Genomic DNA, 18,624 nt, shown 5'->3' with positions numbered 1-18,624 from the left:
CAACTCCCTCCTGACTGTATACCACTGTGCCGCCACCTCTGCTGGGTCTGATATGCCGGTGGGGCAGGACATATCCAGGAATGGTAATACTGGTGTCTGGGGTGTTATCTGTAAGAATGACTGTCAGGCTGTTGCTTGACTAGTCTGTGAGACAGCTCTCCCAACTGCGGCACTAGCCCCCAGATGTCACCCTGTCCTTCACCATGGGGAGGCGATGGCCTAGTGGTATTATTCCTTGACTATTAATCCAGAAACCCAGAGTAGTGTTCTAGGGACCTGCGATCAAATCCTGCCATGGCAGATAGTGGAATTTGAATTCAATTTTAAAAATCTGGAATTAAGAGTTGACTGATGACCATGAAACCATTGTCAATTGTCAAAAAAATCTATCTGGTTCACTAATGTCCTTTAGGGAAGGACATCTGCCATCCTTACCTGGTCTGACGTATTGTGAGTCCAGAGCCACAGCAATGTGGTTGACTCTGAACTGCGCTCTGAAATGGCCTAGCAAGCCACTCAGTTGTATCAATCGCTAGAAAGTCTTTATAATCTTAGATAACCTCCTTCACTGTCCACTGAACCAACAATATTAGTGTCAACCGCACTCTTGCTAATCATGCTTCCTATATTCTCATCCAAATCATTTATATCAATGACTACAAATGTGGACCCATTACCTATCCCTGTAGGCCTCCAGTCTGAAAAAACAGCCTTCCACCACCACCCTATGCCTCCTACTGTGAATCTAACTGTTAAGCTCATCTAAATCCCACGGGATCTAACTTTACTAATTTGTCTACTAAGCAGAACCTTGTCAAAACCTTTACAAAAGTCTCTCAGAATCTCTTGTAATTCCTCCCATTTGAAGTTCCTTGGCATAGTTCTGCTATCTAAGTATGAGTCATGGCGATTGTTAAAATGATTTAATGTGGGTATCCCTGTCCTTCGCAACGTAATGTTTTCAAGTCTGAAATTCAGGTAATAAGTCAAATAATAATTCAAAAGTACATGTAAAATATTTATTATGATTTACTTGCAAAGAAATTAAATTGTAAGCACTTTAGATGCAGTTAAAAGCATTTTTGAGATGAAAGTTTGTACAACAGTTTAAATGAAAGATTCACAGAAGTGAAGTTTGTCAAACGTCTTAAGTTTCAAAACACTTCATGTGCAATGAATTATGTTGATGTAATTGCATAAAATATTACTGAACTAAAATACATTATCGGAACAAAGGGGTGCTTCAGTTTCATTTTGAAGAGGACAAACTCTCTCTGAGTAGTTTACTGCCATGTACAATTAATTCTGGTGAAGGCTCTACATAAACATGAAATATTTCAATGGAGGAAATTAATCCATTTTTAAACAATCACTATCCTTAATACAAAGAAAAAATTTTCATTCATTTGGCCATTCTAAGTTTCTTTGACTGACTATAATTCTTTTGCAAGACAAAGCTGCACTTTGGGGAAAAAAAGATACATGTCCTGTGGTGTATAGGAGATAAAAATAGTGTTGTCTGTGAACACTTGCTTGGCCTAAATGTGCCATGAATGATATTGAACAACTTTCAAACTGAATTCTTTGTACTCTTGAGATAGGAGCTTTATAATGCTGCTCACTTAAAACAAAAAATGTTAAGTGGTTACATTGACTTTGCAGTTTTTTTATTCATTGGAATTTTGCAGCGACCTAATTGAAAGAAACTGATTCAGAATAGACACATTTAGGTGATTTTCAGTGAATGACTTCATTCACTAAATTAAAATTAAGCCAGGTTTTGTACATTATCTCTGTTTTTGACTTCTTTGAGCTAGATCTTCCAATCATATACTAAATTTACAATGTGACGAAGCTGCACCTTTGACAAGGTTATGCAGTCCTTGGCTTTCTTTTCAGAGAGGTCGTAAACGATACAGATTCTGAAAAGTCTGGAGGTGATGGGTTTTAGGGCCAAGTTGATAATAGCTAATAGAGACTGCCTCAGGCAGAAGGCGTTCAAGTGTTTAAAAAAAACCCTTGTTCAATGAAAGGGGAGTGGCCAATTCTCCCAGTTCAGCTTCTCTCTGATTTGGTTTGTTTTTAGCAGTAGTGTGAGGAAAAACTGCTGGACCCAATGAAGCAGGTTCAGGCTGGTACTCTTTCTCTGATTTATATCCTGTAAGAACCTGTGTTTGAGTTTACCTTTTGTGCCATGGGGTGTTGATGCAAGTGTTTGGAACAGCATCATTATGTTAGGAAAGTCTATTGGGTTTTCGGATAGGTTAAGTTATTTGGTAATCTGTTTTGTTTGTGTTTCATTCAATAATCTTGTAAAAAAATTCTATTTTGTTTAAAACTAAGTAGTTTGACCAGCTGATTCTCTCCTGGAATATCCACTCTACGCCTGCCTAAAACAAATGGCAAAGGTCGGGTCTGGGCTACCTTCTTGAACTATTTTGAGGGGCCTGGCCTGGTCCATAACAACAAATAATAAGCAACAGAGGTGGATTTAAATCTTCCTCAGCTAGCTGCCCTCAGTTTTTACCCCCAAAACGTTGAGTGTGTCCACAACTCTGCTGGCCATATTCTAACTCACATCAAGTTACCATTTATCTTTCGCTTCTGCTTTTATTGGCCTGTATTGTTTTTCGGTCTGTCAAATTTTACAGTTCTCATATCACTCTATGGCCTTGCCCACCCTTTTCTGTAATCTTCTTCAGCCCCCACAACCTAAGATCCCTCCACTCATCTAATTCTGCTCTCTAGCAGATCTCAGATTTTTAATTCCTTCACTATTGGTTCAGTTGCCTAGACCCCAAGCTCTGGCACTCCCTCCTGAAATCTTGCTTCTCTTTCATCTTTTGAGATACCTCGTAAAAATATACTTTTTTGATCAAGTATTTAACCACTTATTGTAATATTTCCAAATGCAACTTAATATCAATCTTTGTTTCATTCCAGCTAGGCACCTTGGGATATTTTGCACCAGTAGGGCACAATATAAGTTCTTCATGAGTTCTTTTGAGTCTCATGCTACATCACCATATACCAGCTGGAATCTCTTTTTAACCCTATGCTTTTGGCATCAATTTGGTCCAGTCAGCTGAGCCAACCAGCTCCCTAAGGAGTTCCGATCGCTGTAGCTATGTGCATTTTTGCATGATGTAGCCTCGAGCAATGAATTGTGATATTTGGGGCGCTAATTTAATTCCATTATGTGACTGATCAGCAATTTCACCCATTCTTACCATTAGCCATTGATCTGTGTTAGAAGGATTTGCAAGTTGATAGTGAACCTGTTTGACAACATTATGATCATGCCTTTCTTGGCCATCAATTTCCAGAGTGGGACTTGAACTGGAATGTAACCCACTCCTCCTCAAGACCTCCACTTTGTAACAAAGGAGCAGAAGTAGATAAGTATGCTCTTGACTATCGCCTCTTGACTTCATTATTCTAAATCACGGTTAACCATTTCTATCAAGGCTATATTCCTTCATCAGTCCCATATCATAGGATCATGGACTCTCTACAGTTTGGAAAGAGGCCTTTTGGCCTATCAATTCTACACTCCCACCCCATTCCCAAAACCCCACATTTAGAATGACAACCTCCCCAACCACCACTACTAGCCTGCACATCTCTGGACACTATGGGGCCATTTCCCATGGCCAATCCACATAACCTGAATATCTTTGCACTGTGGAAGGAAACCAGAACACTTGGCGGAAACCCACGTAGACATTGGGAGAATGTGCAAACTCCACACAGACAGTCATCCAATGCTGGAATCAGACTCAGATCCCTGGCACTGTGATGCAGCAGCACTAATAACTGAGGCACTGTGCTATCCCTTATCCCTTCATAATCTTAATATCAAGAAAGCTGTTGATCTCTTGTCTTGAATATAGTCAGTTATTGAACTTGTACAGCCTCTTGGGTACAGAAATCCTTTTCGTTCACCACAACTGAGTGAAGAAATTGCTTTTCATTTCAGTACTAAATGGCTTGCACCTTATTCTGAAATTTGCATCTAACCTATACAATCCTGAACAATTTTTAAAATTTTCCATGAGAATTCTTCTCATTCTTCAAAACTCTCAAGAATGCAGGCTGATTTCCTCAATCCTTCTTCATAGGACAGTCTGACCATCTTGCGAATTCAGTCTGGTGAACCTCCATTGCACTTCCGAGATGGCAAATACATCCTTCCTTATGTCAGGGATCCAAAGCTACACACAGTACTCCAGTTGCGATTTCATCAATCTCCTATATAGTTGAAGCAAGACATCTTTACTGTAGTACTCAAATCCATTTATGATAATGGCTATCATTACATTTGCTAAGTGCTTATGTTGTCGCGCCCCCCAGCAAAACACTCATACGCAGTATAGTGTTACCTCCTTCATCTTTATTCTGGGCACTGGAGGGAGAGAAAACGATTGCCTATGTGCACAGAGACATGAATTCACAGTCTTCTCTGGACAGCAGTTTTTCAATGAACTATATAGTCATTTTATGGGGAGGAGCATCCGGATAAGGCAACATACGTATTGATTGGGTGACCATTCCAATCAGCGAGCATCAACGATTAAGATTAAGCCATCTGGTGTTACACAATGAATAATTGGTTTCACATAATGTATACTTTTCACCTTGTTAACTGACATTACATACTGAATGCTACCTCGTCTTGTTAAATGGCTCGAAATAATTAATGGTTTTCCACCTTGTTAACCCTTGCCTGCAGTACCCCATTGTTAACTGTAAATTCTTATCTGATCTGAGTCATGCTCAGTTGAACCTCTTCTTTCACAAAACTCCAAACTTAATTCTTTCCCTGCCTGCTTATACCCTAAACAAATTCTCACTTGAGACACCTGCCTTTTGTTTTTTGGTGACTTAGAAATAAGATCCCTTTGGACATCAACACTTGCTGATCTTTTACAATTCAAGAAATATTCTACAACTCCATTTACCCTACTAAAAAATGGAAAACCTCAAATTTATCCATATTATGTTCCATCTGCCATGTTCTTGCTCAATCATGCAGCCTGTGAAAATCCTGTAAAAGCCCTTTAATGCGGTCCTCACGACCCACATTCCTACCTAGTTTTGTGTCAAGTGCAAATTTGGATTTACCATGATGTTGCTGGGAATGGAATGTTTGATTTATTAAAAATAGGCTGGGGTGTTTTTCATTAGAGCATGGGAAGTTGAGGGATGACCTTATAAAAGTTTATAAATCATGAGGAGCACAGATAAGGTAAATGACAAGAATCTTTCCCTAGGGTGAAGGAGTTCACAACTAGACAGCATATTTTTAAGCTGAGAGGAGAAAGTTTTAACAAGGACATGAGGCGTGATGTTTTACACAGAGCGAAGTGGAGAGTGTGTGGAATGAACTGCCAGAGGAAGTGATGGATGCAGGTAAAGCCACGTTTAAAAGAAATTTGGATAGGTTTGTGAATAGGAAAGGTTTGGAGGGAAATGAGCCAAATGCAGGCAGTTGGGAAGAGTTTAGTTTGGGCTCATGGTCTGCACAGACAAATTGGACCGAAGGGTCTCTTTCCAGGCTGGAGAACTCTATGAGTAAATGTAGCAGTATTTAAATTCAGATGTGTTGTCAGACACTAACTCACATATAACAAAGAACGTCTCCATATCTAAATTATTGATATCAATCATGAAAAGCTGGGGCCCAAACACTGATCCTTGTAATGCTCGGCAGTCACAGCCTGCCAACCTGAAGATGAACCATTTATTAGTCCTCTCTGTTTTTTTTCCATTGACAAATCCTCAATCCATATCGATATATTACCACATACACATGTGCTCTAATTTTATCCACTGGCTTCCTGTGTGGGACCCTACCAGAAGCTTTCTAAGAATCTAAATACCCAACATGCACGGGTTCCTCCTTTATCCTATGTGAGTAATATCCTCAAAAGCTTGTCAAATGTGATTTGCCTTTCATAAATCCATGTTGATGTTTTGCATTCATATCATTAATCTCTAAGTATCCAGTTATCACAATTATTCGAATCAACTCTAGTAATTTCAATACCGCTGACAGCAGACTCGCAAGTCTGTCATTCCCCATTTTCTCTCTCTCTTCCTGAAATAGTAGGTTTCCGTTTACAATCTTCTAATCTGCAGGCACCATTCTAGAATCTTTGGAATTTCAAAAGACCACCACCAGTGCATCCACTATTCCTGTTGTTGCTTTTTTCAACAGTGTAGAATGTTGATTATTTGGTTGCAGTGAATTATAAATTTTAGACCCATTAATTGATCCAGTTTTTTTTTGGTAATAATTTATTCCAGTTACTCATTCTGACTAATCTGTTGGATCTCAATTATTTCTGTTTGACCTGTTGTGAAATAGACACGCTGTTTAATAATTAGTAGTGCCATTTTATTAGTTCCTGTTATACACTCTCTCTCTCTCTCTCTCTATCTGCCTGTAATGGGCTCACATTTGTTTTTTACAAATCCTTTCTTTTCACGTATCATTAGAAGTTTTTATTCGTTTGTTCTGATATTTCCAGATAATTGAATTTCATTTGCTGTTCTAGCTTCATTCATCAGCTTGTTAATCTGCCTTTATTAAACCACAAACTTCAAATTGTTATTGAAAGGGTGTCCAGGCTAAATCACAGTTTTTTTGTGCTTATTTCAAACAATAACTTAGTCAGCTTTGTCAAAAGTAAAATGCAGTGAATAGTGAGAATGCAATGGATACAATATACATTAAGTTTCAGAATACCTTTGTGAAATTACCAGACAGGCAACCTTTGGGGAGGATTAGGGGTAGAGTAACAAAATGAATTAAAAACTGCTTATGAGGGAAGAAGCAGAGGATTGGGTGTCCAAGGACCCTGGACCAGGAGGCCGGGTTCATGTCCCACCTGCTCTAGAGATTGTTTCGAAAAATAGGTTAAGTCGAATTATAGAATCCCTGCTGTGTGGAAGCAGGCCATTTGGTCCACTGAGTCCATGCCGACCCTCCTAAGAGCATCCTACCCAGACCCACCCCCATACCCTGTCCCTTTAACCATACATTATCCATGGTTAATGCACCTAACGTGCACATCTTTGGACTAAGTAAAATTAAATAGGTTAAATAAAACAAAGATACAGAAATTTGGAGTTCAGGTCAGTTTCTCAGAATGGTTGAAAATGAATCCTTGTGTCCTTTTATTGAGATTACGCTATTACACTGCAGTGTATTAATCACATTCTCTACTCCAGGCAATTGTGCAAGGTAGATCATTGAAGGTATTTAAAAGAGGACACAGATTTTTGAAATATCAAGGAGTAGAGGGCCATGAGATGGTGTGAAAGGGGAATTGAGCCTGGGGCAGATCTGCCTTGATCTTATAATATGGTGGGGAAGGCTAGAGGGGCTTAATGGCCTACTCCTACTTCTGTTTCTTATACTGGATCAAATTTTATTCGAAAGCATGAGAGGCTTACCCTTATGACAGAGATAAGGGCAGAGACAGGAGAATTTGTAAGAGGTAGCTGGTGGAGAAAGTAAATATTGCTGTATTTTTATCTTCGAGGAAGACGCAAGTCTCCCTGAAATAATTAAAATCCAAGAGTCAAGTGGGAATATGCAAGTGAAAAAATTAGTAAAAGAAAAGTGCAGTTAGAAAAAATAGTAGTGGGACTGAAAGTAGACAAATTTCCTGAGATTCAATGATCTTCACTCTGGAATGTTGACAGAGATGTAGATAGAGATAATGGGTCTATTCCTGATCATCTTTCAAACACTATTAATTCTGCAATGGTGTCTGCAGATTGAAAGGCAACAAAAATAATCCCACTGTTTAAGAAAGGAAAAAGATAGAAAACGGTGAATAAAAGACTGGCAAGCTTGACTTTAATCAGACTCAAAATGTTAGAATACTGTATGTTAAAATGTGATTAAGGTATATTGAGAATGTTAGTATTTGAGTGGGCAGAATTACATGAATTTTTGAAGAGAGAATTACTTTTGTCAAACCTAATAGAGTCTTTTAAGGATGTTACCAGCAGAGTCGATAAGGAGGAACCTGTGATGTATTTTGGAAGTTTTATAAGTCTTAAAGTCCCTGACAGGAGGATAGTAAACAAAATTAAAATGCTTGAGATTGGGGGTAATATACTGTCATATACTGAGGGGTAATTAACTGGCATAGAGCAGACAGTAGGAATAAATGCGTCATTTTCACTATGCCCAGTGAAGAAGTGCCAAAATCATTGCTTTTCCCAGTGTAAAGCAATGATTTGGATATGGGGGCGAAAGAGCATTTCTCCAAGTAGTAGATGATACATCCCCATGAAGTTTTGAGAGCTGTGAGGAGGAAGCATGAAAAGACGCAGACCCTCTCTCATACGCTCACATGTTCACTTCCACACTCTCACACATGTGCACCCTCTCACAAACTTATACCCCTTTACACTCACACACATACACACTCTGTCTCACAGACACTCATACCCATCCCACACACATGAGGTTGGTGGGCAAGAGCATGGTATATGGAACTGAATGTGGATAAATGTGAGGTTATCCACTTTGGTGGGAGGAACCAAAGCGCAGAGTATTTCTTAAATTGTGGGAAATTAGAAAGTATTGATATCCAAAGGGATGTAAATGTTTTTGTTGATAAGTCACTGAATACAAATGTGCAGGTCCAGCAAACCTGTATGTTAGCCTTTGTTGTAAGAAGATTTGAGTACGTGGTAAAGAAGATTAGCTTCAATTATATGGAACACTGGTGAGTCTGCACTGAGTGTATTGTATGCATTTCTAGGCCTTTGTCGGAAGAGGGATGGATTTACTGTGGAGGGAGTACAGCAGCATCAGTGTTATGGACCAGACCAGACCACCTCAAAATATTTTAAGAAAGTAGCCTAGACCCTAGCTTTTACTCATTTTCATATAAAGTGTTTGTCGTAGATGCAATAACACAACTAAAGAAAGAAGAATTTAGAATAATTTAACTCTTGGAAACTTAACAGAATAATAGATACAGTAGCTATTACTAATTAACTGGTCCAATATAGTAATATGCGATAAACATATCACTTGGCAAAAGAGGCATATTCAATGCAGTTCTCCAATCGAGGAGGTAAAATACATCAAGAGAAAATTCAGAGAGAGTAGCAGCTGAGAGATGTTCACTGAAACTTCCAACTCTTTTGAGACCCTAACAGCTTCTGATCCTGCTCAGAAATCCTGACCTGTAAGAGCATTCAGGTCGGCGTTTAACAAAAACCCAAGGCCTCCGAAGCTGTTTATCCAAGTGGTTTTCAGTAGCTAGCTCACTACCTCTGCCTTACAACCCCTCTTCAAAACAAAAACAGGACAAAATAACCTCTTAAAGTGACATCACACCAGACTGAACCCTAGGATTTCTTTGATTGATTTAGGTACTGAATTTTTATTCCCTGATGCTTAGAAATATAAGCTGCGATTTTGTAGAAATTTACTAAATTGTTAAAGGGATTGGCACTGTAGATGCTGAATCGCTGAATTGTTATGGAGTAGAATGAAGCCATTTGGGCCACAGTGTTTACATTAGCTCTCCAAATCAGCATGGCATAGTGCCATTCTCCCACCCATTTCACGTAGGCCTGCATATTCATCTAATGCCCTCTACCTTAGTTGAATCTGACTACTCCACACTTTCAGGTAATGCCTTTCAGATCAGAAACTGTTCCCACTGATGAAAGGATCAAGAATGAGAAAGCACAGATTTAAAATGATTTGCAAAAAGAGCAAGAAAAATTCTTTTCATGACTGGGAACAGTTTCTCCTTATCTGCTATTCTGGGCCACTTATGATTTTGAAAATTTCAATCAAATCTCATCTCAACCTTCTCCTCTCCAAGGAAAAGAGTCCTAATTTCTCCACGCTATCTTCAAAACTGATGTTTCTCACCCCAGGAATCATTCTCGTCAACCTGTTCTGTACTCCAGTGTGTTTGTGTCCTTCTTAAAGTGTGTCATATTTAGTTCTCATTATCCACTGAACTGCTACCTGCAGATCCATGTAATCCTGAGGTCGACCCCAGATCCCATCTCTTTTTTTTCCCCATTGTCTTGTCTAATTTGCCTCGGTAAACTGATTGCGCAGTCCTTTATGGAACATGGGATTATTATCCATATTGTTGTTATCTATTCCCCTATCCCTTGCTTGTTAATGAGGATTGAGTGAACTTTAGCTGAGATCTGGGTTTGGCATAACTTCCCTGCTCTCTAATGTAGGGCACAATGAATAAAGCCTAGGTTACTGTATTCTTTATTAACCATATTGCTATTCTCTATTCTAGTGCTGTCTGTCTCTCCCAGTATTTTGTGCACTCTGGTGTTGTTTTCTAATGTTTTCTTCTGGTTCCTGCACCCCTACAGAATTAGTTTACAGCCTCCTCAACAGCACTAGCAAAAAGTACTGCACAGGTACTTAGTCCTGGCTCTTTTTAACTGTCCCACTTGTATGGGTACCATCTCCCCCAGGACCAGTCCCACAGTCCCAGAACTTAAAGCTCTCCCTCCTTCATCTTTCAACCACGCATTGATCTGTCTTATCTTCCTATTTCTGTATTCACTTAGTTTGATATTGGGAGTAAACAAAAATTATTACTTGTGACATCTTGCTTGCTAATGTTTTATCTGGCTTCCTGAGTTCTGAATACATTACCCTTCCTATCTGTGCAATTGGCATCAATGTGACCCACATCCTCTGGTTTTGCTCCTTCCTGCAGAAGAATATGTTGCAGGTCATTCAATGACATCCTTGACCCGGGCACCAAGTGGCCAAACATATCATCCTAAAGTCATGTCAGTGGCCACACAAGAACCTGTCTGTTTCTCTCACTAATGATTTTCCATTCTCTACAGCTTTTCTACTTCTTTTCCTTCCCTCCTGTACAGCTGGCCCACGCGTGATACCATGTGCATGACACATGTTGAACTTCCCTGAGGAACTATCGCCCTCAACACAATCCAGACTAAACAACCAATTCTTGAGCAGGACCTCAGGGAATTCATGCACTGCTTGCCTGGTTCTCTTGCCCTGATGAAGGGTTTTTGACCGCAGTGTTGATTCTCCTGCTCCTCGGATACTGCCTGACCTGCTGTGCTTTTCCAGCACCACACACTCCACTCTGGTTCTCTTGTCCTGTCTGGTGATCAACAATTTTGCCAGCCTGTACAGCGAAGTCCACCTTAGCAGTGTGTAACTCAATTACAAGATTGGGAAAGAACCACAATGCAGTTTTAAGGGAATAGCTTGTCTTCAGTTTGTCGCATATGTCGTGCAGTTGTGAAGATTGCAATTCTAACAACAGTCTTTCAAGTAAAAATATCTAATTGAAAAGGTATGATATGTAATATCTTGAAATATTCAGTGATCTGGGAATTGATTCTGTTAATTAGACACCACTGTCAAATTTGGGTGTGTAAGATTATCTCACATATATTCGGACGATTTCTCTCCTTCCTCCTTTTTCCTGGAGTTTGAACAGTTTACGTGAATATTCAAAGAACGACAGTCAGTGGGAGATGAAATGATCTGGGGATAAGACCATAAGAAATAGGAGTGGAAGTAAGGCCATTCAGCACATCGAGCCCACTCTGCCATTCAATCATGGCTGATGGGCATTTCAATGCTACTTACCCGCGCTCTCCCTGTATCCCTTAGTTCCTTGCAAGATGAATAATTTATCACTCTCTGCCTTGAAGACAGTTAACGTCCCAGCCTCCACTGTGCTCCGTGGCAATGAATTCCAGAGGCCCACCGCTATCGGGCTGAAGAAATGTCTCCTCATTTCCGTTCTAAATTGATCCCCTCTAATTCTAAGGCTGTGTCCATGGGTCCTAGTATCCCCACCTTTTGGAAACAATTTCCCGGCGTCCACCCTTTCTAAGCCATGCATTATCTTGTAAGTTTCTATTAGATCCCCTGTCAATCTTCTAAACGCTAATGCATACAATCCCAGGATCGTCAGCTGTTCATCGTATGTTAGGCCAACCATTCCAGGGATCATCTGTGTGAATCTCCGCTGGACATGTTTCAGTGCCAGTATGTCCTTCCTGAGGTGTAGGGCCTAAAACTGGGGCCTAACCAGAGCTTTATAAAGTCTCAGTAGCACATCACAACTTTTACATTCCAACCCTCTTGAGATAAATGACAATATTACATTTGATTTCTTAACCACGGACTCAACCTGCAAGTCAACTTTTAGAGAATCCTGTACTAGCACTCCAAGATGCCTTTGTACTTTGGCTGGGGTAACTGGAAGAATATGCTTTGAGGAGGCAACACTCTGCCCTTCTGAATCCTGTTGTTAAGCTCGGAGATCAGTTGTGTCTACATAGTTGAAGTGAGTGATTGGTTAAGTGCGGTATCCCAGAATTAAAGAAAGGTGTATCATTGGAACACACCAATGTGTGAACAATAACTGGGACAAGCTGAACAGTTTTACAATACCTTCTGGTCTGAAATGTTTCACTTCCACTGGACTATGAGGAATCACTGAGATGAGGAGAGTGTTGAGTAGTCATCAAATGTTGCAAGGACAGTACTTTTATATTAAGATAACATTCACTGCAATCCAAAAACCATAAATTGTTTTGAGATGCTTCAAGATATTGTGGCAGTAGAAACATATCTTTTTCTTTTCCCTTTTGTAGTAAATATTCTTTAATTTGCATATTCTTTTTGTATTTAATCATGTCCCATAAGATTGGAGGACAAATTTATTCCTGGATTTGAGAATAAAACTTGTTTACAATGATATTTTCAGTTTGCTAATTTTTAATGCCTGGCTGATGACCTGGTTACCAGATTGCACACATGGCGTTGGACAAATATTTCTCAGTGTTAACTGAAAGAAAACATAAATGATAATAACTCGAGAAATAGATAAAGTTTTAGATTTTAAAGGCATCAAAGGGCATGGAGAAGGAGGGGGGAAGGGAAGGGAGTGGGGTGGTTGCAGTGAGGATGAGGGTTGTTTTAACTTTGTTGAATGTTATTCTGTTTAGATTTTAATAGGTAAGGAGTTCTATCTAGTAAATTGATCCCTTTATTTTTGTTTGAAACCAGTTGATTAAGTGGAAGCCATTGCTGAAGAAAAAATTGCCAGGAGTTGCAATATTCTGAAGATAGAATATTGAAATAAACATTTTTCAGAGCTTGAATGACATAGTGTTGTTCTGAATCTCCCAATAAATGAACTTCATGTTGATAACTGTAACACAATTCCTGACTTGTATGTGATCTGACTAAACATATGTGATCAGCAAACTTGGAAGCCATGTTTAATGTCAGTTTCATCTTTTGGTATATTGAAACAATAATATTCTGAATGAAGTGTGAAATGTTTTTACAGTGAACCTATATAATTGTGTGTTACAGTTCGAGGCTCGGAAGGAATCTATATGCTCGACGGCCCTCCGACTTATACAGAAAATAGCTCTTTCACAAGGTATTTTAAATTCAGCTGTTTTTATTGCACTTGCGATTTTTGTGTTGATTGCGGCGCAACATTTAGGTGAAAATCCTAGCAAGAAAATCATTTCAGTGTTAACTGTGACTCAGTTGGTCGTATTCTGAGTCAGCAGGTTGTGAGGTCACGCCCCTATTCCAAGGGCTTGCACACAAAAATCAGATGAAGCAGGACAGCACTGTTGATGGTTATGTCTTTAAATCGAGGTCGCCCCCTTGATTCCCACGGACTTACTCTGGAAAAGACCAGGGTAGTTCTCAATGGTGTTCTTATCAGTATTTGTCCCTTAAATAAGACCATAAAAACACATTACTAGGTGATTGTCACATTGCTGTTTGCAGGAGCCTGCTGCATGCAAATTGGGTAACCCATTTCCTGCATGACAACAATGGCAACGTTTTAGAAGTACTTATTTGGCTGTAAAACCATCTGGGATATCCTTTGCAAATGAGAAAATATGAAAATCTATAAATACAAGTCTGTCTATGTTTAGAAGCTGAAGCTATGCCCACTGACACAGCTGGTTAATGAACCATTGTGCTTTAGCATAAAATGAGAGGACATGGGAATTACATCTGCGGTCCTAAGTCAAAATTCCTCAGAATGATGGGGTCATGCATTGGGGCCAAGACCAGAAGTCATGTATTTCTGCCTAAGTAAAGAGGTCCAGAGGTTGATTTGTTCTGTGCCACTCTTTGTCAGCTGTTTAGCCCAGTTGTAGCATGGCCAGTTGCAGAACCCCATGTGGCTGTTAGAGATTTATAAACAGTAGAATTGGAAGAGGGGTGGGTGACTGACCAACATTAAAGCAGCCCCAAGTAAAATGGTTGAAGTTGAAAGTGGAGCAGGAAGATTGGCAAAGATCCATTCATCGACCATCTGTGTCTCTACTCCATCAGCCAGAAACTTACGGACACTATGGAGAGTTGCCCACTCCCTTTACACAAAGAGAATGCTTTTAATCATGAGGAAACTAGAATTAAAATAAGTTTGAATTGTATCGATTGTTTATCATCTTACCAACAGGAAATCCTGCATAACCTAATGGATTTTGCTTCATTGGATTTTGTGTCATTTAAATCATAGCATCCCTACTACAGTGTGGAACCATGCCATTTGGCCCATTGAGTCCACACTGACCCTCCAAAGAGCATCCCTGATAAACCCACCCCTCCTCCCTTTTACCCATATTTCCAGTGGCTAATCTACCTAACCTACACATCACTGTGCAACATGGGCAACCCACCTATCCTGCACATCTTTGGACTGCGGGAGAAAACCCATGCACATACAGGCAGTCACCTGAGAATTGAACCTGAGCCCTTGGTGCTGTGAGGCAACAGCGCTAACCAATGAGCCACCATGCCACCCTAAATGTGCACTATGTCAATATTTTCATGAATTTACTTGGGGAAAGTTGATTTTCTGCAGAGAAACGTAAGAGAATATTTTCAATGCATTATTTTTCTAATCCTTCTATTAATCATGTGCTTTCCATTTTGTGTTTTGCAGAGAAGACAGCAAAAATTGCAAAGGCTTCACTTTCAGCAATGATGGTTCTCTGTTTGCTTGGTGTAATGGTGAAAAGTCAGTAGCAATCTCCAATTTCTTGTCATTGAGCCTTCTACATGTAAAATGAATCACATACTTTAAGGTTCCATCTTTAACCAGGTTGTAGTCCCACCAAAAACAAAATCAGTCCACTGTTGGACCTTAGACTGCTGAAAAGTTTCATTTTTTCATTTAGCTGCTTGCTCATGCCACCATCTTTTAAGGTGGTGTGTTGATGTACAAATGAGCAAAAGAACGTAAGGAATTTCACACTTCACTGGGGTAGTGCACTGAAAATCAAGACCTGATATTCCCAAATTGTCACAAAAGTTCAAAACTTTACAAAAGTGTACAAAATCCTCACTTTATCGGTGTTGGATAGACTAGGTTAACATAAAACACGATCAGGTTTCTGCATTTAACAAGAACCATTAATAATTATAAATAATTAGATTCTAATCACAGGTAAGCACTGACTAAATTCTGAACCCACTTCTAAAACCCCCTCCACACATGTACACACAGACATGGGTACGGGGAAAAAAATACTGGAGAAACTGCTTAATAATGGCAGACTTCCTGATTTGAAGGAGTATTCCTTTTAATTCCTTCAGTTCTCTGATCTTTTCCTTCAAGTCCTCTCTCTTCTTCACAGGAGGCATAGAGCAGCTGATTCGTAAATTATGAACTCTTTGATTTATTGGTTAAAAGCAACAGCTTACAGCAACTGGTAGAAGGCAGTAAACTGGATTTCTTCATGATTTAGGTGTTTTACTGGAGTGAGAAAAACACACTATCTGTCCTTTCAGTGGTCCAAAGGCTAGTATCATTCATACTAACTAAGCCATTCAGCTACCTAGGAGACAAACAGATAGTTATTGTCACAACTGGTGACAACTCCACAAACCAATTATCAATGTGTTGTTTGCTGAATTTCACTTAGTACAGACACCCACTTTAACCCCAAAGCCAGCTCATGTACAAATGTCTTATATCACTGCTTGAACAAAACAGAGGAGCTTTAATAACTTGTTTTTTTTGAAAGTACAACAATTCTGTCCTCAATATTTTTCTGTAGAACAGTCATCTTCCCAGTTCAGTCCACTATTAAAGTAAAGTAAAAAGATGTGGTCTTGACGGAAGGTAAACTTTGATAGACAGGATAACATTAGATGAATGAATACACCAGTCCCTGTATGCATGTCGCTATTTGATCTATATTTTTCAACATGCTGCTCACAGCCAGTTAATCAACCCTTTCCTTTTTAGCTATCATGTTGTATTGACTATTATGCAACCACTTGTGATAAGCTTTTGTTTGAATAATTTATCCTCTTTCTCTCTAGTGTAAATATTGTGAATACCCGAGACAGTCGGTTATTACACACACTTGACCTACCTAGAGTGACTTTGCTGGAATTCTCTCCTCAAAGCAATGTCTTGACAACGTGGCAACCTTACATGAGTGAGTAACTCAGTGTAGAGTAATTCCTTGTTCACCACTTTGTCCTTTGTTCTTACATCAATGATTCTTTTCATGAGACTGCTTAAAAAGACGAGAGGTGGGTTGTGTTTGGTTCGAGGAAATGTCAGTGTGACAGTATTTATTTTGTTAAAATATGACTGTCCCATGCGATGTCTGACTTGTTGCAGAGAAAATAACAAGCCAGGATTTTCCATCAAGTGACAGGGGGCTGCCAGATGATAGCCATTGCTGTCCAACCTTTTTGTTTTCATTAGTCACATAAGTGCAAACTATGGAGGCTTGCAAACACAAATTCCAGTCAAATGGTATATGTCTTGGTATGAACAGATCATGGTTTTCCACTTTAATATGATGTTTCCAGCAATGATGAAACCATAAGATGTAGCAGAAGTAGGCCATTCAGCCCATTGTGCATGCTCCACCATTTATGGTTCATGGCTGATCTGATTGTCAACATCACTTTCCTGCCTTTTCCCCCCACCCCTTGATTTCCTCACAGATTAAAAGTATGCCTGTCTCAGCCTTGAAAATACTTAATGATGTAGCTTTTACTCACTGCAGTGTGGTTTATTAACGACCCTCTAAAATCACCAAACAAACCACTCAGTTCAAGGAAATTAGGAATGGACAACAAATGCTGACCTTGTCAATGACATCCATTTCATGTGAAAGAACAAAACTCCCCATCAAAGTTTGCAAGTGATTCATTACCAGTTAAGTAAGATATGGTGGGTATGCTACACATGCAATCAAACCCGTGAAGGAATAGATTATTAACAAGAATGTGAGTCTAAAATAAGTATGTTGTATTTTCATAATACAAACTGCAAAAATCTCTCCACACCAGGGTAACTATATCGCATATTTTTATTTAAGGCTGGAATACGCTGCCTTAAAATGTGGTTTGTTCAGGTTCAATTGAAACATTCAGAAGAAAATTAAACTGTTATCTGAAAAGGACAAGTATACAGAGTTATGGGGAGAAGCCAGGAGCATAGCATGAAATGAATTGCTCATTCACTGAGCTGGTGCAGATATGATGGGCTGAGCGACCTTCTGTACTGTAATTTTTTCTGTGATTTTGTGAAGTATCCGCCTCAAAAACTAATAAGTTACATTTGCAAATTTTTATGGCCAGATGGCAACCTGCCTATCGCATGTACATTGCAGACTATCTTATTGTGAAATCCAATGTTATTCGTCAAGGTCGTTTAGTGGAAAAACAAATGTTAATTGCAATTGATCAATATATACTTGGTAATGCTCTCAACTTTGATATTTTATACGAGTAGCGTTGTTTGCAGCAAAATGATTATTTCTTGCTATTTTCGACTTATTTTGTATGAGGATCCAATGAATTATGCAGTTTGTTCCTGTTTATTACTTGTAGCTTTCGGTAGAAACATCAGGAAAATGTGAATGGTATCGGGCAACGTCCTCTCAAAGCTGGCCTCTCCAAGGGTTCATGCATGGCAGTTGGCATGGCGATCTCAGCATCGACCTTCAGTTCCAGAAGTCATTGCCATGCACAGGCCTCAGAGGCCCATGCGGCCTCAAAGAAAATTAGACTTATCACTGCTGTTCGAGTTTTCTTAAATCATTAATCATATAGTCATAGAGATGTACAACATGGAAACAGACCCTTCAGTCCAATCCATCCATGCCAACCAGATATCCCAACCCAATCTAGTCCCACCTGCCAGCACCCGGCCCATATCCCTCCAAACCCTTCCTATTCATATACCCATCCAAATGCCTCTTAAATGTTGCAATTGTACCAGCCTCCACCACATCCTCTGGCAGCTCATTCCATACATGTACCATCCTCTGCGTGAAAAAGTTGCCCCTTAGGTCTCTTTTATATCTTTCCCCTCTCACCCTAAACCTATGCCCTCTAGTTCTGGACTCCTCCACCCCAGGGAAAAGACTTTGCCTATTTATCCTATCTATGCACCTCATAATTATGTAAACCTCTATAAGGTCACCCCTCAGCCTCCGATGCTCCAAGGAAAACAGCCCCAGCCTGTTCAGCCTCTCCCTATAGCTCAGATCCTCCAACCCTGGCAACATCCTTGTAAATCTTTTCTGAACCCTTTCAAG

At 39.6% G+C, this 18,624-nt stretch overlaps 1 protein-coding gene across 1 annotated transcript in view; it reads left to right on the top strand.

Moving 5' to 3' along the window:
- eif2a (eukaryotic translation initiation factor 2A) overlaps positions 1–18,624 on the top strand; it is a 57,869-nt gene that overhangs the window by 6,605 nt on the left and 32,640 nt on the right. Inside the window, exons 2-4 of the mRNA XM_043702751.1 lie at positions 13,397–13,466; positions 15,000–15,074; positions 16,385–16,503. Of these exons, the coding sequence (XP_043558686.1) occupies positions 13,397–13,466; positions 15,000–15,074; positions 16,385–16,503 (264 nt within the window). The remainder of the gene's footprint in view (positions 1–13,396; positions 13,467–14,999; positions 15,075–16,384; positions 16,504–18,624) is intronic.

Source organism: Chiloscyllium plagiosum, chromosome 13 (genome assembly GCF_004010195.1).
Source record: "Chiloscyllium plagiosum isolate BGI_BamShark_2017 chromosome 13, ASM401019v2, whole genome shotgun sequence".
Lineage (NCBI taxonomy): Eukaryota > Metazoa > Chordata > Chondrichthyes > Orectolobiformes > Hemiscylliidae > Chiloscyllium > Chiloscyllium plagiosum.
Note: the sequence above shows the minus strand (reverse complement) of the source record. Positions and strands in the feature narration are given on the sequence as shown.